This window comes from Gadus morhua, chromosome 9 (assembly GCF_902167405.1).
Source record: "Gadus morhua chromosome 9, gadMor3.0, whole genome shotgun sequence".
NCBI lineage: Eukaryota > Metazoa > Chordata > Actinopteri > Gadiformes > Gadidae > Gadus > Gadus morhua.
In genome coordinates this window covers 791822-815921 of record NC_044056.1, presented here as the reverse complement: position 1 = coordinate 815921, position 24100 = coordinate 791822, and the positions used below count along the sequence as shown (strand labels likewise).

Below are 24100 nucleotides of genomic sequence, written 5' to 3'. Positions count from 1 at the left end.
CCCACGCTGCTGCGCTGCAAATCAAATTTTTTTCGCGCCGCAAATCAAATTTTGCTGCCGGTTTTCTCAGTAGCAAGTGCTCCGGCAGTAAACCTGCAACGCGTCTCTACATTCACTTCGAATGGGATCTTGCTGCGCGGCAACTTTTTGCATCTTTTGGTGTGAACGCAGGGTTTAATGTTTCCTTTTATGTGGCTGCAGCTGTGTGTTGGCCAATTACGCTGCACGCCAGTCCAGTGTGATAACTATCAAGTCTAAATTAAAATGTTCAGCCCTTGCCTTACCTGCCAGGCAAGAAAGTGAATAAACCCTTCATTTTGTATTTCTTATTCATAAAGGATTGCAGAGGGATCAAACATGATGGAAAACAATGATACAGACTCAGCTGTATCAATGATCAAGAAGTATTTGGAAGATATTAATAATCCACTGAACATTGCTGTCACAGGAAGGAGTGGAGTTGGAAAGTCCACCTTTGTTAATGCCTTCAGGGGGATAGAAAACAAAGATGAGAGAGCGGCCCCTACAGGTGTTGTGGAAACGACCATGAAGCCTGAGCCTTACCCACATCCAAGACACCCCAATGTTACATTATGGGATCTCCCGGGAGTTGGGACCCCCGAATTCCCAGCTGATCAGTACCTGAAGGTCGTTGAGTTTGAAAAGTTTGATCTTTTTATTATTGTATCAGCTGATCGCTTCACTGAGCATGATGCCAAGCTGGCTCAGGAGATCAAGACAATGGGCAAGAATTTATATTTTGTCCGCTCTAAGATTGACCACAATCTAGAAGCAGCGCGAAAGAGCCAGAGGGAGTACGATGAAGAAAAGACACTTCAGGAAATCAGGGAAAACTGCATTCAAGGTTGGCTTTTCTGAGTTAATATGCCTGTGAATATGAATTATTTCTCAATTTTCTCAAGGAGCACTACTCAATGTTTTCAAGCAACGTGTATATATATAAATATATACGTTGCTTGAATTAGATCAAATATATGTGTATGACTATACTACGCTGTGTCCCATTACAGTCCGACAGTTTAAACATGTATTCCAACATGCCTTCCTAACCGCATTAAATTCAACCTATATTCCATTTCCAACAGGACTTGAAAAACAGGGTGTTGCGTCTCCTCAGGTCTTCTTGGTGTCTATTTTTGATCTCCACTTGTACGACTTCCCTGCCCTCCAGGAGACCATGGAGAGAGAGCTTCCCTCACACAAGAGAAATTACCTGATCTGTAATGATCTTCCACTGCACATTGCTGTCACAGGAGAGAGTGAAACTGGAAAGTCCACCTTTGTTAATGCCTTCAGGGGAATAGACAACACAGATGAGAGAGCGGCCCCTACTGGTGTGGAAACGACCAAACCTGAGCCTTACCCCCATCCAATATACCCCAATGTTACATTATGGGATCTCCCGGGAATTGGGACCACCAATTTCCCAGCTGATCAGTACCTGGAGCGCTCTGGGTTTGAAAATGTCGATTTTTTTATCATTGTATCAGCTGGTCGCCTCAGGGAGAATGATGCCAAGCTGGCTCAGGAGATCAAGAAAATGGGCAAGAAGTTTTACTTTGTTCGCTCTAAGATTGACCACAATCTAAGTGATGCAAAAAGGTGCCAGAGGGAGTACGATGAAGGAAAGACACTTCAGGAAATCAGGGAAAACTGCATTCAAGGTTTGCTTTTTTATCAGCTAGTGATATATTGAACAATATTTTACTCAATGTTTCAGCACACTTTTTTACATGTATTTAAAAATTATATCTTTGACAATAACTGATGCAGTTTTACATGTGTTCATCGATACAGTGGAAAAATGTTGACATTGGAATGGCTATGCTGAGTCCCAGAACTATGGGGTCAGAACAGTCTCATTAATAATGAATGCACAGAGAAGGATTCACAAATGTATTTTGTGATTTATATATAAATTACTCTCTTCTCACAAATACATTTCAATGCACACACAAATGGATATCGGTATGTTTAAATGTAAAATAAATCCTGAACAAAAATAAGTTTCACAAACACATTTCTGATCCACACACAAATGTACCTTGTTTTAAATAAATGTAATATAAATCCATAAATATATTAATTAAAAAAGTATTTGCATTTTTCATCAAAGATGTATTTGGATGTTTTTACATTTTTATATACAAACTGTTAAACTTGAATTAACAAGACGCTTTTCTTTTGTGAACTTGTTTGCATTTATGTGTGAACTGGACTGTATTTAAATGTGGATTTTTGAGACTCTCCTGACGTCGCTATATTCACAAATGCATTTTTTTCAACAAGGAACTCTCTGTAGCCAATCAGATGCTTCCCTCGTTTTCTGCCAATCACATGACTGCAGTTCCGACCTATGAGTCCAGCCTCCGAGCCTCCCGGTTCGCTTGGTCAAATGTCTATGGGAAATAACATGAGTTTTTTGAATGATCGTACATAGCAATCTCTAGGAGGCGAAGTAGTAAAAGCTGCGTCACGTTTTGAGCTACACACTTTTTCCATCTAGTTTCGACTGGGTTTGGGGATTGTCGGTGCTGTTCAAGTAGTAAACGGCACCGACAATGTAAAAACCAAGTCACTGCAGTCATGTGATTGGCTTAAAACGAGGGAGGCATCTGATTGGCTAAAGAGAGTTCCTTGTTGAAAAAAATGCATTTGTGAATCAAGCCACGTCAGGAGTCTCAAAAATTCACATTTAAATACAAACCCATTCACACACAAATGCAAACAAGTTCACAAATGAAAAGCGTCTTGTAAATTCAAGTTCATCAGTTAGTATATAAATGTAACATCCAAACACATTTTGATGAAAATTGCAAATATTTTTTTAATTCATATATTTATGGATTTATATTACATTTATTAAAAATGTAGGTACATTTGTGTGTGGATCAGAAATGTGTTTGTGAAACTTATTTTTGTTTATAGATAATGTTACACTTATGCATACCGATATCCATTTGTGTGTGCATTGAAATGTATTTGTGAGAAGAGAGTAATTTATATATAAATCACAAAATACATTTGAGAATCCTTCTCTGTGCATTCATTATTAATGAGACTGTTCTGACCCCATACACAACAGTCTGATACAGTACAGTTAAACATGTATTCCATCATGCCTTTCTAATCACAAGTTCAACCTGTATTCCATTTTCCAACAGGACTTAAAAAACAGGGTGTGGCATCTCCTCAGGTCTTCCTGGTGTCTAGTTTTGATCTCGATTTGTACGACTTCCCCGCCCTCCAGGACACCATGGAGAGAGAGCTTCCCTCACACAAGAGAGATGTTTTGAACAGGGGCATTCCTAAAGTCTGCAAAAGCATCATTAACAAGAAGAAAGAGGTTTTCAGGTCACAAATTTGGTACTATGCTTTAATTTCTTCAACTGTAGCAGCTGTACCTCTCCCAGGGCTTTCCTTCACTGCCGATCTAGGGATCCTAGTCAGTGTTCTTACAAACTATTTGAATGGATTTGGTCTGGATGAGAAGTCACTAGCGAAACTTTCCAGTGATACAAATACACCTTTAGAGGATCTAAGGGCAGAAATGAAATGTCTTTGTTCTGGACAGAATGTCAGTATAGAGCTTGTTTCGTTAATGCTGTATTCTCTACCACTTCTTACGGAAGAGGCAGCAAAGGTTGTTGAAGGTTCTAGATGGATTCCTTTGCTTGGAATTCCAATAGCGGCTTCAAGTTCTTTCACTTTCATCACCAGCTTTTTGACTTCTACTCTTGACAGCCTATCTGTAGACGCAGAAAGTGTTCTGATAAAATTCAAATACAAATATACCTTTAGATGATATATGGCCAGTGTTGAAATGTCTTTGTTCTGGAAAGAATGTAACTAATGAGGTTGTTGTCTTAATGCTGCAATCTGGATTGCTAGCACCAGCTTTAGTAGCAGAGGAAGGTCCCCGATGGATTCCTTTTATTGGAATCCCAATAGCTAGTACCCTTCCTTTCACTTCCATTTACAGGTTTTTGAGTTCTACTCTTAACAGCTGTTGACGCGGAAAGTATTCGGACAAAGTTCCTGCTCATTACGGCTCTAGCCTTTAGCGATAAGGAACAATGAACGCTTCAACTGAAGCAAATCTTTGAAAATGCAATAGGGGAAAACTCAATTCAATAGTCATTAGTAGAAAGTGTTTTTGTTTTGTTTTGGTTATAACGGTTTTAATAGGCATGATATGTCTAGGCCTGTGTTAGCCACAGCAGAGCTAACAGGGCCTGAACCCAAAGGCCAATGTTAATATAATAACTTTATAGTGATTAATAGATATTTGTACAGTCACTTGAGGAGAGAATGGATACATTTTGTTATATTCAAGGATAACAGCTTAATAACAGGGAGGCATTAAAATAACAAATCTTATTTCTCTCTTTTTATTTCATCTCATTATCAATACCATGATACATTGAACTTACTTTTTTTGTTTTTACTTTTAATGGGAAGGCCATCAAGAGCATGAGCAAAATAGCGTCTTAATTTTCTACGAAAAAAGTTACAGGACACTGAAAGCTAACAGCATGCAGCTTGCTAGCAACAATGGAAAAGCATATGCAAACTCCAAAGCAATGTTATAAACGCAATAACCACTGGTTGATAATTAATTGATGACATGTTACATGTTCCATCAACCAAGCCAAAGGCAAAGCCGGGCTTATTTCGCTTAGCCTCGCTACTTTCCGCTAGAGTTGCGTTCCATTAACGTGACTTAAAGGACAATTCCGGTGTAAAATGAATTTGGGATATGTGGTCTGATAATGAGTTGGAACGTTCGTTTTGGAGTACAAAAAACGCATGTAGACGCATTCGTCAGGTGGCTATTTTTAGCCTATTCTTTCAAAACGCTATAAACTTGGAACGATAAGGGCATGTGTTATGCTAAAAACTAAATCGCTATTTTAAACCACTTAAAAGGCTAAAATGAGCCCGACACTTCTATGTAGTATAATAATAATCTTAACATATAAAACGAGGCATTGATAAATTTTTAAGTGTACAGATTGTTTATTAAAAAGGACATTTTATACACACAATACCATCATTAGATCACCCGTCGGCGCCATCTTGTTTTTAAGACTCGATAGGTAGATTGGTGAACACAGAATTTCCGTCTAGCTGACGGATGTCACAATCTCTTAGGATCGTGAAAGTTTGTTCACCCATCACCATATCGAACCTCGGACTATTCCAACCGTATGCAAACAAAAAACCTCTTTATGGTCCGTGTCAGAGTCTCAACTCTTAATGGTCTACGTCAGGTTTTGAATGGTCTGTCAGGGTCATAATGGTCTAGGTCGGGGTCTTAATGGTGTAGGTCAGGGTCATAATAATCTGTCGGGATCTTAATTGCCGGAGTCAGGGTCTTAATGGTCTGCCTCAGGGTCTTAATGGTCTAGGTCAGCGTCTTAATGGTCTGCATCAGGGTCTTAATGGTCTTTGTTAGGCTTGGAGCACGTAAAATGCTGCTTGCAGCTTTAATTAGGGTGCCAAGCAACCTATTGTAGTGGTTAGTGTTTTTATTATTATTATTAGGATGCCAAGCACAAAGTGCGAAGGGAACCTATTGTAATTGTCAGTTTTATTAGGGTGCCAAGCACAAAGCGCAAAGGCAACCTATTGTAATTAGGGTGCCTAGCACGAAGTGCGAAGGCAACCTATTGTCATTTTTTTTTTAGGGTGCCAAGCACAAAGTGCGAAGGCAACATATTGTACTTGTTAGTTTTATTATTATGGGTCCTCCAAAATCCGTAGGAACCCTATTGTAATCGTGAGTATTATTTGGCGTCCTACGAAATCCTTAGGAACCTTATTGTAATTGTAAGCATTATTAGGGGACCAAGCAGCAAATCTGCTTGGTCCACTATTGTTTCTGTAATGTTTTATTTTTTCGTCGAATTCTGTAAAAGTCATACTGCAGCTTATACTGTGAGTCATGAACCCAAAATCGCCATATAAAATCTTTAAACTAAACCTCACAAAAATCATCAAACAGAATTTGTTTAATTTAGTTCCATTTGAGAAATATTGGCTAATAAATTTGGAGCAGTTAGCCCATTAGTCTTCTATGATCATTTTGTTATTGTATAAAAAAACACTACTATTATAAGGTGGATACCAATACCCCCCACTACCATGGGTGGATTACTGCACGGGCACACCAGGCACATGCCCAGGGGCCCAAGGGCTCAGGGGGGCCCTTGGGCCCCCCTGAGCCGCCCCACAAGTTATTAACAGTTGGGTCCAGGGCCCCACAAGTTACTAACAGTGGGGTCCAGGGCCCCACAAGTTACTAACAGTGGGGTCCAGGGCCCCACAAGTTACTAACAGTGGGGCCCAGGGCCCCACAAGTTACTAACAGTGGGGTCCAGGGCCCCACAAGTTACTAACAGTGGGGCCCTGGACCCACAAGTTACTAACATTGGGGCCCTGGGCCCCAGCGTTAGTAATTGTTAATGTTGCATTGTCGAAGCAACCAGTAGAGAAATACAAAAATTCAAGCGAAAACAGCAATAGTAGGCCTATTACTACTGAGTAAATAAATTAATAAAAAGATCAATAGGGGGCACTATTTCAGTTTGTGAAATTGAGACCATTCACGAACAAGTCACTGTCATTTAAACATGGAGCAACGGCGAACTCTAAGTGGAGCGTTGAAGCAATGAATTTATTCAGTTCAGATCATTTAACAAGCCTGGAGATGATGCAACCCCAAAAGGACTGCTACGAATTATACTCGATTGTGGACTGCAATCTATGTTTCCAAATGTGTATGTAGCGCTACGGCTTTTTCTGACTCTGCCCGTCAGTAATTGCGAAGGGGGAGCGGTCATTCTCTCCTCTGTCCAGGATAAAAAATGAACAGAGGACGAAAATGTCAGAAAAACGCCTCAAGGCACTTTCTCTCATGGCAATTGAGAGCGACCTTACCAATGCACTGGAGTTTGATGATATCGTGGAGGATTTTGCACGGAACAGAGCCCGGAAAAAATGCATTTCATAGGTGAAACGCATTACTGTCAATTAATGTAAGGAACTGCTCGTATTGAGTTGCTTTAAGTCGTTTTTATTTGTGGTTGAAAGCGGTGCATTCGAAATGAGTTCAAATGTAAAAAATTGCATCAATTATGTATTTTTTTTATCATGTTTTGGTTAAATAAAGATGCATTTATTTGTAATAATTATTGTGAGGTTGCCTTTCCTGTGCTACAAATCCTGCTGAGTTGCAGGTATAGGCCAATGACTTATTCTCGCCAATAAGTGTGTGTGTATTCTGGGTGCGTGTGTTTATGTTGGAAGGGGGGGGGGGGGGGGGGGGGAGGCCCGCGGAGTCCACGTGCCCAGGGGCCCGATATGTCATAATCCGTCTATGCCCACTACCCATAAACCAAAATTGTGGTACTGCACCCAAAGGTGGCGTTATTTAAAAAAATCATGACCTAGCCTTATTTCTCCTTGACCTGGACTCAAAATTATTTTTTGTTATTGTATAACTACCATACGGCTATCATTAGGTGGATACCATTAACAGTGCAAATTTTCAGATCTGTACTTTTTTAAGAAAGCCCTTAATTCTCTTGTGAAACGTGAGCTTGGAGTTTTCTTGATGTGTGCTTACCAATCAACATTTTCACAATGTGAATGAGGCTTTATGCAGTTCACGAATGTGTGAACTTCGTGAACAGTGGCTCAAAGGGATAATGCTGTGTACTGGTGATCATTAGGTTGAGAGTTTGAAACCTGATTAGAGCATTATGAACAAGCTGAACATGACATTCTGTCATTGCCACTCATTCAAGAAACATTCCGGCTCATTAGTTTCCAAGAATCGGAAGGCCAAGACACAGTATGGCGTTAAGGGGAAATTCTTCAATTTTTCCTTCATAATTAAATCTGTCGTATTTATATTTCTTCCATTAGTGTGCTTGACTACAAATGTTCAATTTCCCCAGAATTTCAAAGATTTTTCAGGTAAATGCTTTGAAGAAAGCCCTTAATTCACTTCAGAAATGTGTACTCTTGAGTTTTCTGAATGTTTGTGTGTGTAACCGGTGCATTGATAGTTATGTTATATTTCACCAATAATCCTTTTATTCCTTTAAATTATTATTTTTTCATTATGTATAAATGTTGTTTTGAACGCTTTTATTTTGGTACGTTGGTTTGTGTGTAGTCACTTCCTGTTTGCTTCACGCCGTCCTCTCCAGTCGGAGGGTTGGCCTGCTGGAGAGAGAGTGCTAGTGAGACGGACAGCAATCACAGCACTGGTATATATGTTAATGTCTTCCCACACAGAATAAAAGCTCCTGTGGCAAATCAGCAGTTGTTTCCCGACTCATTGACACAACGCAGAATTTGCCGATGCAAGTTAAGGCCGACTACAGTGGTGCCGTGACCGGGATCCACATCGCTTCATCGTCCTGTGGAGCTGAGGATCAACACCAGCTTGGTCACTGGAGGTTGCTTTTTTTTTTTATCAGACCCTCCAGAAAAACGAGATTATGCGATCGCATAATTCATCACATAATCAGCCGAAGACCGCATATTCATGCGGGGGCCGCCTTTTTTCAAATATGCCGCAATTTCACTGCATAACTTGCCAATTTCCGCACAAAAAATGCGGGGCTTGCATGTTTGAGAATCCCCGCAATTTTCGTTGCAAAAAAGTCACATATTTTAGCAGAATGTTGCGTTTACTTCACACAAGAGCAGCCACTTCCCCCTGTTGCCATGGGAACGTTATGAAGTGACGTAATTTCGCGACGTGAACGTCATCGAAAAGCTGAATTTTTTCGCAAGTTCCCGCATAATTCCACAAGTTCCCACTATTTGTGCAAGATCCCGCAATTTCATCTCATAAAATTGCATAACAATGCGATGAAATTGCGGGATCTTTGACACTGATCTTATGTGGCTCATTTTTTAAGAAAATGTGCTGCATAATAAGGATTTTTTTGCCGCAACAATCACAAAAAAACGCCTAATTTTTCTGGAGGGACTGTTTAATACACACATTTTGTAAATATATTTTATAATTTTTTGTTTGTGTGATTGAAAAAAAATAACGATTTTTTTGGGGTTTCAATCATACTGTATCTACTGTAAAAAAAAATCTGAAAAAATGTATCTACTGTTTTTAAATACGTTGCGTTTTATTCAGATTTTATATTTGATTATTATCTTATTTCTCGAAAGTTATTTTACTTCTCGTTTGGAAAAAATCAATTAAGAAGTGAGCGTGAAGATAGGGTTATTAATGACACACAAGCTCAGAGCAGTGCAGACCAGGTACCCAGTGAACCCTCTTACCTTAACTTGACTCATGCAAAGTTTGTCCTACAGTCAGATGTCAGGGAGCCCCCAGTCTTCAGAGGGGATGGATCAGACAAAAACACGGTCTCTGAGTTGCAACAGCTAATGGAAGTGTACTTCAAGAAGCAAGCTATACCTGAAAGAGCAGTATTCTTCTGATATAATATCTAATGTCATAGGCAAAGCTAAAGACATTGTACGGATAACTCTGTGAAGCAGTCCATCCGCAAAGCCCCAGGATTATCCTAAAATCATCTATGACATCCTTCGTCATCATTTTAACAACAATAATAATAATAATAAACTTTATTTGTGTAGCACCTTTCATCACAGAATGCAGCTCCAAGTGCTTTACAAATTAAAATATGCAACACAATCAGGAACATTTAACACAACACTAAAAGAAAAAAAATAATACGAATTATCCAACCTGTCCTCTGTTGCTAAAAGCTCTCATGTATAGGTATGTTTTGAGATCTTTTTTAAAGATATCCACTGAGCTCGCCTGCTTGATGCACAGAGGTAGGGTGTTCCATAGCTTTGGTACGTAATGGAGAAAGGCAGCTTCTCCGCTTTGCTTGTGGAGCACTTTGGGTACAGTTAAAAGAATGGCGTTTGAAGATCTGTGGTTCCTTTTCGGTTTATAGGATTTAAAAAGCTCAGATATTTGAAGGTGCTATGCCATTTAGAGCTTTATAATTAATCAACATATCCTTAAAATCAATTCTATAGGAGACTGGGAGCCAGTGGAGTTTAGCCAACACAGGGATAATGTGCTCTCTCTTCTTGGTCTTTGAGTTCTGTATGAGTTCTAAATTCTTAAGATGTTTTTTGGAAGAGCAGTAAATAGAGCATTGCAGTAGTCTAACCTACTGGTGATAAATGCATGGATTCGTTTTTCTGCGTCTTGTTGAGTTAAATAGGGGCGCACTTTGGCAATGTTCCTCAGGTGAAAATAAGCCGTCTGGGTAACTTTACTAATGTGGGGCTTAAAGCTTAGCTCTGTATCTAAGATGACGCCTAGGCTTGTTGCTTTGTTTTTTGTTTGACCTGGTGTGCCAGATTCCCAAGCTTACTAAGAACGGTGTCTCGCTTTGATTTTGGTCCAACCAAAAGTACCTCTGTTTTGTCATCATTTAGCTTTAAGAAGTTTTTGCTCATCCACTGATTAATGGAGGTTAGGCATGCCGTAAGGGAGGAAAGGCCATCTAGGTTGGTCGGTTCCACAGAGATATATAGTTGGGTGTCAACTGCATAGCTGTTGAAGTTTACATTATGCTGATTTATAATCTTTCCTAACGGAAGAATTTATAGGGAAAAGAGCAGAGGACCAAGACAGCTCCCCTGGGCCACACCAAAAGTCAAGTCATGTTTTACAGATACATGATCTCCTAGACTAACATAAAAATCTCCATTTTGCAAGGCGGTGAATAAGAATCTCATGATCAATAGTGTCGCACGCCGCTCTCAGATCTAAGAGAATGAGGATTGAGACTTTGTTTAAGTCATTGGCAAGTCTGAGATCATTTACTATTTTTACAAGGGCCGTTTCTGTGCTGTGATTTGATCTAAAACCTGATTGGAACTTTTCCAAAATACTATTTTCGCTGAGGAAGGTATTTAGCTGATTGCAGACAACTTTTTCAAGTACTTTGCTCAGGGGCCACTCTGTCAAGCAGAACAGTTAATTCACTATTGAAGGCCTCTACCATTTGGTCAATAGAATGATCTAAAATGTCTGGATTTGTGGAATCAGCAAAAATCATGAACTGCTGCTCTGCTCTAGTGTCCAGGAACCGTGATTTAATTGTATTTTCTGGATGGACTTCTAAGGCGTTTAGTATAAGATTAAAAGATACACAATAATGGTCAGACATATTTATATATCGCTCACCGATAAGTCAGTGACTTCTATCCCTCTAGAGATAACTAAATCAAGGGTGTTGCCATGGTTATGGGTGGAACCTGTAACATGCTGTTTTAGCTCTAAGTATCCAAAACATCAAGGAAGCTACTGGCTCGAGCATCGGTCATCTTGTTGACATGGATATGGAAGACCAAGACACTCTATGGAAGATCTTAGACTGGCAAATGACCTGAACGACTTCTACTGCAGATTTGACAGACAATGGACTGGTCCTAACCCTGTCCCCACCACAGCTATCACACCTACTCTTCCCAGCCTGGACATAGACACCACCCTCTCCAACAAAATGGTCCCAGACAGCCCTCTCCCCCCCATCAAACCTCTCTCCATTCAGGAGAGGGATGTCAACAGGCTGTTAAAAAGACAGAACCCCCCGCAGGACCAGATGCTGTCTCTCCCTCGACAATAAGGTACTGTGCTGACCAGCTGTCTCCAGTGTTCACAAGCATCTTTAACACCTCACTGGCTGAATGTGTGGTACCTGCCTGCTTTAAAACATCCACCATCATCCCCGTTCCGAAAAAGCAGAGGATCTCAGGCCTTAATGACTACAGACCAGTCGCCCTGACCTCTGTGGTAATGAAGACCTTCGAGCGCCTCGTGCTGACCCACCTCAAGGCCATCACCAACCATCTCCTTGACCCACTGCAGTTTGCCTACAGAGCCAACAGGTCTGTTGATGACGCAATCAACATGGGACTCCACTACATCCTCCAGCACCTTGATTCCCCCGGCACCTATGCCAGGATCCTGTTTGTTGATTTCAGCTCGGCATTTAACACCATCGCCCCAGCTCTCCTCCAAGACAAGCTAACACAGCTGAACGTGCCTGAGCCCACCTGCAGGTGGATCACTGACTTCCTGTCAGACAGGAAGCAGCGAGTGAGGCTGGGCAAGCTTGTCTCGGAGCCTCGGACCATCAGCACTGGAGCCCCCCAAGGCTGTGTGCTCTCTCCTTTACTTTTCTCCCTCTACACCAACAACTGCACCTCCAGCCACCCCTCTGTCAAACTCATAAAATTTGCGGATGACACCACCCTCATTGGATTAATCTCAAATGGGGATGAGGCCGCCTACAGAAATGAAGTCGACAGTCTGGCTTTCTGGTGCAGCCAGAACCACCTGGAGCTGAATGCTTTAAAAACTGTAGAGATGGTAGCAGATTTCAGGAGGAGCCCAGCCCCAACCATCCCCCTCATCATGTGTGACTCCCCAGTTAACTTGGTGGAGTCTTTCAGATTCCTGGGAACAGTCATGGCACAAGACCTAAGGAAGGCGGAGAACATCACCTCCAAAATCAAGAAGGCCCAGCAGAGGACGTTCTTCCTTACCAAAACCTCTCGCCACTTGAACAGTTTTTTCCCCACGGCAGTTGGGCTCACAAACAAGCCCCCTGCATCACAATGACTCTGGGTTTACGTACTCAAACTAACTTGCCCTTCTATGCCCAATTATTTATTATTATTTATTATTATCTTAAACATTTGTCCTTTGTTCTTGTTTATGTTTTTTTGTTGTTATGTTATGTCTCATGTCTTATGTACCAACCACACCAAGTCAATTTCCTGTATGTGTGAATATACTTGGCCATTAAAAGAATTCTGATTCTGATTCTGATATTGAAATCTCCATTTACAATTATCCGATAATAGCTGGTGATTATGAGCGACATAAGTTCAGAAAACTGGTCAAGGAAGCCAATCCATAGTTTGGGAGGGCGGTATAAGGTAAGTGGGAGTATAGCTGGTTCAGCCTTCAGAGTGAGGGCGATGTACTCGAAGGTAGAGAAGTCACCAAATTTGCCTCTAGTGCATTTATATTTATTAGAGAAAATGGTTGCTATTCCACCCCCTCGTTTTCCTTGCCTTATGAGTCGAAGAAATTATAATTTGGGGGACAGGTTTCAACTAGAACAGCTTCGCTGTCAGAGGTATGCCAGGTTTCAACAAGGTTTTCACCTTTATTATCATTGATTGAAAAGGTTTTAGTGGCAAGAGTGCCTATATTTAGTAGACCCATGTTGGATGAAAATGCGTCTGGCTTCAGAGGAATATACTGAGGTATGGAAAGAACATTTCTTGGGTTTCTGGTTTGTAATTTGGCTTTTCTTTTCACTGTGCGTTGGATTAAAATCAACGTTGGAATATAACTATAAGCATATGTCATATTATGGCATGAAGCAGCTTGATCTATGGAAATAGATGTAGTTCTTACCCCGTAGAAAATACTTCCAGATCCATCCATATGTACAATGCTACTTGAGTCGATACCTGAATCATGTGTTGTCAGTCAATTCCGTGGTGAATGATGATGATGATGATGAAGATGATCCAATCTGTTCAGTGGCATGTTGATTGTTCGGGACGGAGAAGTTTATGTTGCGTGAGAGGAGTCGCGATCCCCTGCAATTGAGATGGAGGCCATCCTGTTTAAAGGGGTCTCTGAGTTCCCAAAAAAGATTAAAATGATCAATGAAAGCTGCCCGGGTTGGCCCTGTTGATGAACTGTTTTATGCCCCTGTCATCATTAACACATTTCAAGTTCAGGGGATGCTCGACTCTGATTCCATGGCCTGCACACTCAGTGAGAGAGCTGAACTGGAGATGCTCAGTAAAAAGTTAATCACAGAGCCCATTCCATTCACTCAAAATGTAGTACTAGTTGGATGTGGAGGATCATTGAGCAAACCCAAGTGCATGTTGGAGGTGGAAATGAAACTGTATGGAGAGAGCTGTATTGTCCCTGTCCTTGTTGTGCCAGCATGATGACTTAATCATAGGCACAAATGTCATTAGATTCATAATGCACCAGCTGAAAGGGACAAGTGATTATTGGCACCTTGTCTCCAGTGGGGATCTTCGAGAGAGAGTGAGCGGCTTCTTGATATCTTGGCAAATTCATCCCGGTGGAGAGGTGACAAACTTCCAGACAAGATCAGGACTGTTAAACTCCAGCACTCAGCACAATTGCCTAAAAATGTCACCTGGCAGTACAGTACTTGCTGAGCCCACCTCAAGTAAGTCGATACCACGCAACATCATGGTTGTTCGCATTATAACGCCATTGTGGGGTGATAGATGGATCCCAATGAAAATCACCAACGTGTCAAACAAACCGGTCACCTTAAAGAGAAACTGCAAGCTGGCGGATGTGTCTCTTAGTCTGGCTGCTGATTTTGATGTTTTCCAGAACACCAGAACAAGCCAACCTGAAAAAGGGGAAGAAAGTAGAAAGCAAGATACCACCAAGACTTCAGATCTCAAACAGCGCCTCCAGCAGGTTGGTCTTGCTGACTTCGATATCGATCAGTGCCACACTGAGTACGATGGGAAGATAGTTGGTTGAACTTCTTTCATTTGTTGAGCCCTGTGGTACGTCGGGTTGTGTGTAGTCACTTCCTGTTTGTTTCGCACCGTCCTCTCCAGTCGGAGGGTTGCCCTGCTGGAGAGAGAGTGCTAGTGAGACGGACAGCAATCACAGCACTGATATATATGTTAATGTCTTCCCACACAGTATAAAAGCTCCCGTGGCAAATCAGTTGTTTCCCGACTCATTGACACAACGCAGGATTAGCCGATGCAAGTAAAGGCCCGCTACATGTGCATATCAATAGACATTTTGACCTGAATGAGGCTGCAGTTCAGGTTTATCAGTGGAACATCTTTCCTTAAATATGACAATTATGTTATATTTATACATCTTCCATTAGTGTGTTCTTGACTTTTAATATTGATCGTTCCCCGTTAATCACCGCTTGCAGTTATATTTTAGAGTTGTTTCTTCTTTAGGGCAAATTAATGATTCCATATTGGTATCGCGGCGTCCGCTCCTTGTAAACCGTGTGTGTTACTGTTTGTGTGTGCATGTGTGATTGTGTGTATACGTGTGTTCTTGTGTACGTGTTTGTGTGCGTGTGTGTTTCTGTCTGTGTGTGTGTGTGTGTGTGTGTGTGTGTGTGTGTGTGTGTGTGTGTGTGTGTGTGTGTTTGTGTAGCTATGTGTGTGTGTTTGTGTGTGTGTGTGTGTGTGTGTGTGTGCTTGTGCGTGTGTGTCAGATTGATAAACAGAGCTGTGTGTGTGTGTGTGTGTGTGTGTGTGTGTGTGTGTGTGTGTGTGTGTGTGTGTGTGTGTGTGTGTGTGTGTGTGTGTGTGTGTGTGTGTGTGTGTGTGTGTGTGTGTGTGTGTCAGACAGATAAACAGAGCAGTGCATGTGTTATAACAAACAGGTTCATTAACACTCAAGTAGGCATACCCGAGGGGATTGTGGCGTTACGACAACACACTCCTTTTTATAATTATCATTATTTGGTCTTAATGAAACTGTGTGTGTTTTGTGCGAGTGTGTGTGTGTGCGTGTATTTAATTGAGTCTGTCCGCTGCCCAGTATCAATGTTGGGCCTGAGGGGTGGGTTGTCATGGCAGTTGCTGATAGATCATTTTCATTTACCATTCACGTTCACATCTCTGCTGCACTGACCTACATTCTGTGTGTGTGTGTGTGTGTGTGTGTGTGTGTGTGTGTGTGTGTGTGTGTGTGTGTGTGTGTGTGTGTGTGTGTGTGTGTGTGTGTGTGTGTGTTAAATAAATGGACAGAGACAGAGTGGGAGACGAAAAGAATACATCTTCAACGGTCCGGGGTGGGATATTATTGAGCTTGTCCTTTGTATCGCTGCACCTTTTGAGGTTCACGACGTGCACACTTTCTGATAGAGGGTGCATACTTGTAACTTGCAATGTTCATGCATTCATGCAGTCGAGCGTGTGATGGTCAATGTGATTTCCTTACAAAACCAATTATATTTGTGCAACAAGCAACAAATTAAATGTGAAGGCGTGTTACTGGGTAGAGACAAAGATGAGAGCTTTTCAGGATTAAGAATAAAAAAGAAATAAGAATAATCATATTGCGTTCTAAATCGAGACGCCGATAGTGGGTGCAGCAGGGGCGAGTGACCCGGGGCCGGACATGACAAAGGGCCCTCAAAATATAAATCTAGGGTCCCAGCCGCATTGGTCCAGAGGCCAAGGGCCCATGGCCTCTCGTAATATATTATCATACGCAGTTCTGCAGCACAATGATATAAAAATCATTAATAAGGCTCACCCTCCAAATGGTGCAATTAATGGCTTTCACCACTTGGTGGTGGCGTTTGACAAACTTTATTCTCAAGCGATTTAGAGACAATTGTAGTAAGAAGGAAGACGTTGATTCTTTGTTTTTTTCTGCAGCAAAAAAAATAGACAGACAGACAGACAGACAGACAGACAGAAAGGATAGATAGATAGATAGATAGATAGATAGATAGATAGATAGATAGATAGATAGATAGATAGATAGATTGCTAGTGCCAATGGCAATATATTTTCAAAGGATCTATGAACATTAATATACATCAGTGAGTCTTCAAAAATAAGATTTTTATGTAATTGCGTCTTGCCTGGTGTGGGAGCGGTGGAGGAGAGCGTAGTTGTGGTAAATGCAGGCAGAGCACAGAATTCTGCAATGCACAAAGGCCTCTTTGGAGCAGGACGAGCCCAGCCGCTCATACATGTTTGAAGGCCTGCCAGGGAAACGCTCGTTCAGTTGTCCTGCTCCAACCGCTACTGCAGTGTTCAATGTACCCACACGCACACATATGAATGCACGCAGACACAAGCACACGCACACGCACGTGCACACGCACATGCACACACACATATAAACTGGACCACCAGCGGAATGTGCACATACATCATGTATGTACACACATCATGCATATAGAAGTGCATGCACACACACCCCACACAGATTTGCAATCACATACCGACGCACCCACACTCATACACACATACCAACACAAACACACACACACACTCACACACAAGCACACACACGTACACCGATGACCTGAGCATAATTGTACATGATGTGCTGGCATCAGATTGGTTTTATATATACTGTACCTTGATAGTTTAGGTCATGTGAAGTTGAGATTCGTTCACCTTGAGGTGTTTCCCCTTGGGAGGAGCGAGGTTCTTTGCAAACAACTCTGCCTGCATCCATAATGACCGGCCCGCGACCGCGCAGCATCCAGTTTCAGCATTTCCATATTCATGCAGAGCCTGCCACTGAAGTTGTGTGTTTCATTCCTCTCTTTTTTGTGCCGTGTCATCCGTTATAATTGGACGAAACAACGAAAGCCAGTGGGGCCGGTACTGTACTGTACATCCTCTGTAGTCTGTGGATGACACAGTCACATTCTCTTTGATGGCATGTCGTGTGATCTTCTCTGTAGAAAGGGGTCTGTTTTTAAAAAGCTTTTGCAGGCTGAAATGTAAGCCTAATGCTTGTGATGAGCATGCATACGTTGTCTTTTAAACATAAGGTACCACCTTAAAACACAAATAAACATTTTAGGGGAATTGTCAGTAATGAAGATTTAATTACTAACTCCAATGTCTTGTTACATTCCTCAGTGAATCATTCATTATTTATAATTTATTGGACTTCTTGATAATATAAGATAATATAAGATTGAAATGAGGTGGAATGCCAAAACTCCACCTTATCTCCGCTGTTAAAATGTCCCAAGGTGAATCGGCTAAATTGCACCCGTTTGGGGAGAACGTAAGGACTATGAGCTGAATCCTAAGCAGCTCCGTAGCCGTGTAATCCTTGCAGTGAAGCAGCAAGACGGTCTTACAGCCGGCAGCTTTGAACCTTCACAAGGCTGGAGCCCAGCCTCCATCGTGAGGGTATTTAAGCTATCACAGTGTACCTCAAACCCCTTACCAACGTGCTTCTGAGGTTATGCTCCCTACGGCTTCGGACGCGGAGAATCAATTACCTCTCCCGGTGCCCGGCAAGCCCAGATTCCATTTCTCTGTGTCACGCTCAATAAACACCATTCCCTGACTGTCTGGTCTACGCTGAGTGGCTCTCACTCACCGAGACGTCACTCTCTCTCATTCGTGTTTAAGGTTCACCTGAAGTAGGACTGTGATTGGTCAGCTGCTGATGGTTGTATTACATGGTTCTCACTTGAGTTGAGCAGACAGACACTATACTTGATGTCTCTGCCTCGCAAATACTTTGCTGAAGTACAAATCACAGGCACTATTATTTGACTTACAATGATTACATATCTGGGGACTTTTAGATATGCCAGAAATAAATAAAGCTTTTATTTATGGATTGTTGATTGTTATTGCTAGGGACTATAGGCTTATGCGTTAAAATTATGATATTTTATGATAAAGTCATAGTTAATTGATAGTGTCTTACATGTATTGCACATGAGTAGAACTGTGTTTTTTGAACACACAACATTTTGTTTAACACAAGCTAAATCAAACAGAAACATCAAATAGCTCAGTAGAGCAGCTCATTGTCAATGCTTCCATAACAAATATTGCAAAGACATTGCGTGTATCGCGAGTGCAATGACACACCCGCCTCCCATCCCAAGCCCCCACTGTAGATCTATCTCCATCTCCGCAGCAGTTATCCTCCTGTTTTCATTTGGCCCTGGGATCCGCCCCCCCTGTTCAACTCTGCTGATGTATAACAGTCCAAAGATTTGTTCAATTGCTATTCTCACCAGGGATAAACATGGATGAACAGGACCAACAGAGACATCGTATACACGGGTAAGTGTCTGGTGTCTCCATGGGGAATTGTGCTGCCCCTTTGTTGATGGAAAAACATCTCTCCACCGTCTACCGTAGCCGATAGCACGGCGTCCTTCCGACCCCAGTGAAACATAGGACGATGTCAACACACCTGGTCTGTCAACAAATCAAATTCTGGGAGGCAAAATAAAAACGGAAAAGCAAGTCATCAAAGCCCGTTCAACCCCTGCACATGACACTTTGAAAGACATTGAGAGGGTTTGGTAGTAGGGGTTTTACTGTAGTGTTGTCTTCCCTGTCGTTGGTACATAATAAAGCACATAATGATCCTTCAGCTTCTATAGAGATTACATGAAGGGGCATTGCGTGCATTGCCCCTTGCAGACTGGATGGATGTTGGGGGAATAGGGGACTTACTCGATGTCCCTGCCTCCGTCTCCCGCGAGCTGTTGACTTTATGACCGGATCACACTTCAGACCAATGAGATGAAGACGGCCCCTCTCTCAGTCCCCCAAGGTGGCCCCAATCAGGAGGCTGCCTACCGCCTGTCATCTTTTGATCATGAATATGTAAATGAGCCTCTTTTGTCATCCTCTCAGATTGTGTACGGCCGCAGGTTGAGTGGAAAGCGTTCTTGTTGACTATTAAATACCCAGAATACCCGGACATTGATGAGCCCCGTCCTTCTCGTGCGGGCGTACAAGGGGAATCTAAAGTGTGTGTGTGTGTGTGTGTGTGTGTGTGTGTGTGTGTGTGTGTGTGTGTGTGTGTGTGTGTGTGTGTGTGTGTGTGTGTGTGTGTGTGTGTGTGTGTGTGTGTGTGTGTGTGTGTGTGTGTTTAAGTGATCTCACTGTGATTCAGTGAGAGCGTATCTATCTATTGACTTGGCTTCAGAGATTGTTAGTCCAATGATTGTAGTAATGAATTTTAATATGTATTTATCAAACAAGGAGGATAACAAAAGAACAAACGCACGGACGCACACGCACGCTTACACACACACACACACACACACGCACGCACAAAGCCACGTCCGTGTGGACATGCAAATGCTGGGCGTCCTTTAAATGATTAATGCGTGTTGATGACCTCAGGAGAGAGACTCCGTTCAGACACACTACAGCCCTTCACGCGCCGCTCCCATGATGCAACACTTGTTTTCTACTCCTAGTTCCCTCTCAATTAGACCCCTAGTTACCCCTACCTCTCTCCAGGATGACCTTTGACCCCTGTCATGATGAACAACATGACGACACACATACACAAACATTAACCTATATCCACACACACACACACTAGCACAAGCACAAGCACGCACAGATGCAAGCATTCAAACAAACACAAGCTTACATACATGCACAGCAACGTGTAGAATCACCCACCAGTCCACACACATAAACACTCACACACAAACACACACACACACACACACACACACACACACACATTTAATTCTTTATTTGAATCCACCAATCACATTACAAGAGACAGGATTCAAATATTTCAGAGATGAGATAGGTCTTTATTCAAGGGTACAAAAAACATCTCCTGCGCCACACTGCCAGACTGCCTATCACTGCTGATATGGAGCAGAACTTTGCTAATTGTTTAGATTTTCTGCTGGAGAGCCCTGCCAGCCTTAACCCACTGAAAACACGGTTGTGGACATGCCCCAAGCTTCCAAAAATAAAATCTATTAGCTTGCATTGGTAGCCTAGGTCCCTTAATATTTCCAGAACGGGCTGGTATTTAATGATTTTATCATTGAAAGCAATTTCCATGTACAGATCAAACACACAGCCTATCTCAAGTAAGAGCACTTCCCTTCTGTCTCTGTTTAAAAACACAACATCAGGGGTATTTGTGAAGTGACACATCACATCAATAGAGCTGTTAAACCATTCCGGCATGATGCGTGAATGTTTGTACATGGTCACATTTTCTAGAAATACTTCTTTAACATCGCTGGAAATCAGATCGACAAGTCGGTCATGGCGTGCAATACACAGTCCTTTGTACATAGTACAGCCATTCACAACATGGGCAACTGATTCAAGTAGATGGCCAGAGTACAGACCCTAACCCTAACCCTACAGTGTGGATGGTGGTGTGCAGGGTAGCATGATGCCAGATTGTACTTGGTAGGTAGCACCTGCAGCCTAGCTTTGGCAGTGAAACAGAGGATGTCCTCCCTAACAGCAGCATCTTTGTACATGGAGTGGGAAGCAGAGAGGTGGGCAAAGTCTGGGCATGCTGGCTTCCCCTGCATTCTAAGTCCAGTCCAGTGCTGTTTGGTCTCCGTTTGTTTTATGGAATCTCCTTGCTGTTTTGTAGTATGTGTTGTGCCTCATTGTGATATACAGTTGCCTCTGCGGTTACAGACCGGTCGGTGACAACTGCATCAGATGCCTCACACACAAACACACACACACAAACACACACACACACACACACACACACACACACACACACACACACACACACACACACACACACACACACACACACACACACACACACACACACACACACACAGTATTGTAACCCCAAACCTACACAGGGGGGGGTTCATGCGTCTCCGTTCCGTGTGTGGTCTGTCAGCCCGGCTCCCTGGCTCTACCTGGCTCTGGGATTGGTTTACTGACCACGGTATACTCTTACCAACAGGGACAAAGGGAGGCCGCTGCCATTACCTGCACACACACACACACACACACACACACACACACACACACACACACACACACACACACACACACACACACACACACACACACACACTCGGCGGCTGATTTCCCTCATGCGATGCGAAGATGTCCCAAAGCATCGAGATATCTTCCCAACATTAACCCCCCCCACCTCCCCCCTGTTGGTGTTTAAGGCTCCCTTCACGTCGTGGCAGCTGTGGTGTTCTCCCCGATGAGGGGGGCTCTACAGCAGGATCCAGACCTGACGGAGGACATCGCCTGATTACCTGAGGTAGGACGGCCAAGGAGACGTCAGCCATCTTCCTCTTCACAGTTTAGCGATAACTACAAAAACAGAGTTTTAAGTTTGGTTTAGTTTTTTCTTGTGTGTAGTTTCGTTTCATATGCACATCGGTTGAATTATTAAGCACAAGCCGAGCTCTGAGATCGTCTGCTTACGTTGAATGCAGTGTGTTATCCCTGGATGCTGGAGTGTTGAGAGAGGGAGAGAAGTACAGAAGCAGTGTCCCAACATAGGACCACTACAACGACAGTCAAAACACCGGGTACAATTGACACATGAAGGATGAACTGGAATGTTCCACAAACATTTATTGACGGAAATGAAGAAAAAACAAGTGTTTTTTTAGCAACTCATAATTTGCATTTCAAGAGCAACCCTGGCCCTTAAGACTCAAGGGCTGATGGAGGTTGAATAATAAGCAAGTGAGTGTAACTTTTGAAAGGGCTAAGCAGGGGAGAGCTTGGGAGTTTTTCCATCTGCCATCTCACGGCTATTTATAAACTCATGTGTTTGAAGTTAAATGTTAGACCGTAACAAACTGTTCATATTCTTCCAGTCTGAGAGAGAGAGAGAGAGAGAGAGAGAGAGAGAGAGAGAGAGAGAGAGAGAGAGAGAGAGAGAGAGAGAGAGAGAGAGAGAGAGAGAGAGAGAGAGAGAGAGAGAGAGAGAGAGAGAGAGAGAGAGAGAGAGAGAGAGAGTAACCTGAACGGCACACACATGGACCACAGCGTGGACCACCAGCCAGACCGCACCCCCAGTCCGGTGCTCTTACACCTCACTGGGCGCTGCCATGGCGTCCCCATACTGTTGGGTGATCTCCCGTTACCCCTCACCTCTCTGTCTCCCTTTCACTTCTCTCACCTGTCGTTCTGTCCTCAACGGCACCGTCTGTTCCAATCAGCCAGAGTGCAGGAGGGGTGGGGGCAGGGAGGCGTGGCCCAGTGTCCCGTGGGGGTGGGGGGGTGGGGGGGGGGGGGGGGGGGGGGGGGGGGGGCAGGGAGGCGTGGCCCAGTGTCCCGTGGGGGTGGGGGGGTGGGTTGCCCTCACTGTTGCGGGTGCCCTTACTGTGGCCTCGAAAGAAGGGCCCACTAGCACCACTGAGGGGTCCCCTCCTGCCGGCATGGGGGGCCACGCAGCGACCAGACAGACACACACACACACACACACACACACACACACACACACACACACACACACACACACACACACACACACACACACACACACAACATACCAAACACATACACAGACACGTTCTCCCTGTCCCTCACAAACACACACAAACACACATTCTCTCTCTTTCACTCTAACAAGCACACACTGACACATACAGACACAAACACACAAACACACACACACATACACTCACACAAAGGGACTCACACACACAAACACACACCTATCACCTCTCATGATTTCTCCGTCCCGGGCTGCGTCACGTCTGCTTTGCTGTGTACTCTCCAGTGTGTTCACAAGTTGTGCGTGCGTGTGTGTGTTCTCTGTGTGTGCATGTGTGTTCTCTTTCTATCCTTTTCTGTCCGAGCAGCAAGCAAGCCAAGCCACTTCTGAGGAGTATTACCGCTACAACAAGGACTAATACAACTTCTACAAATTCTGCTTCTATTATTCCTAGTACTACAACTACTATGAATACTAGTACTTATTTCGGTGAGTAAGTATATTCTATTCCTAAATTTCTCTGCTGAGATGAATAAAGTATATCTTATCTTATCTTATCTTATTCTTCCTCTCCTTTGTGTGTGTGTGTGTGTGTGTGTGTGTGTGTGTGTGTGTCTGTGTGTATGTGTGTGTGTGTGTGTGTGTGTGTGTGTGTGTGTGTGTGTGTGTGTGTGTGTGTGTACGTGTAGATGTATTCCAATGCAGTAATATTTTTGGATGTTATACCTAACTTCCCTTTTGAGTATTAAATACTTTTAGTGGATTGGTTTTAGTGTTGAGCGAGACGGTTGCGGCTGCACCTGGCCGCACGGGGGAACGTGTTACTTTGTACCTGCCGTTGTTTGCTTTGAGGTGACGCAGTTTGTTTTAGAGTGGGGCAAAAGTGTTTTTCGAAAAGATGTAACAACCTGTGAAAATAAAGTTGTTTTTGGTGTTTAATTTAGTCGAGGTTGACCCTAACCCAGGATAGAATGCTGTTGATTTTGGTCGTTGTTGGAGGTGGTCACCCACAAATCATGTGTATTTTTTCCTTTACTTTCTCTCTCT

At 42.9% G+C, this 24100-nt stretch overlaps 1 protein-coding gene across 1 annotated transcript; it reads left to right on the top strand.

Annotated features, from left to right (window-relative positions):
- Positions 1 to 275: 275 nt before the first annotated feature.
- Positions 276 to 12679, top strand: LOC115550730 (uncharacterized). Its single transcript, XM_030366011.1, has 4 exons — positions 276 to 865; positions 1107 to 1685; positions 3186 to 3533; positions 11607 to 12679. The coding sequence occupies exons 1-4, from the start codon at positions 358 to 360 to the stop codon at positions 12677 to 12679; spliced, it is 2508 nt and encodes an 835-aa protein (XP_030221871.1). The 5' UTR covers positions 276 to 357.
- Positions 12680 to 24100: the final 11421 nt, after the last annotated feature.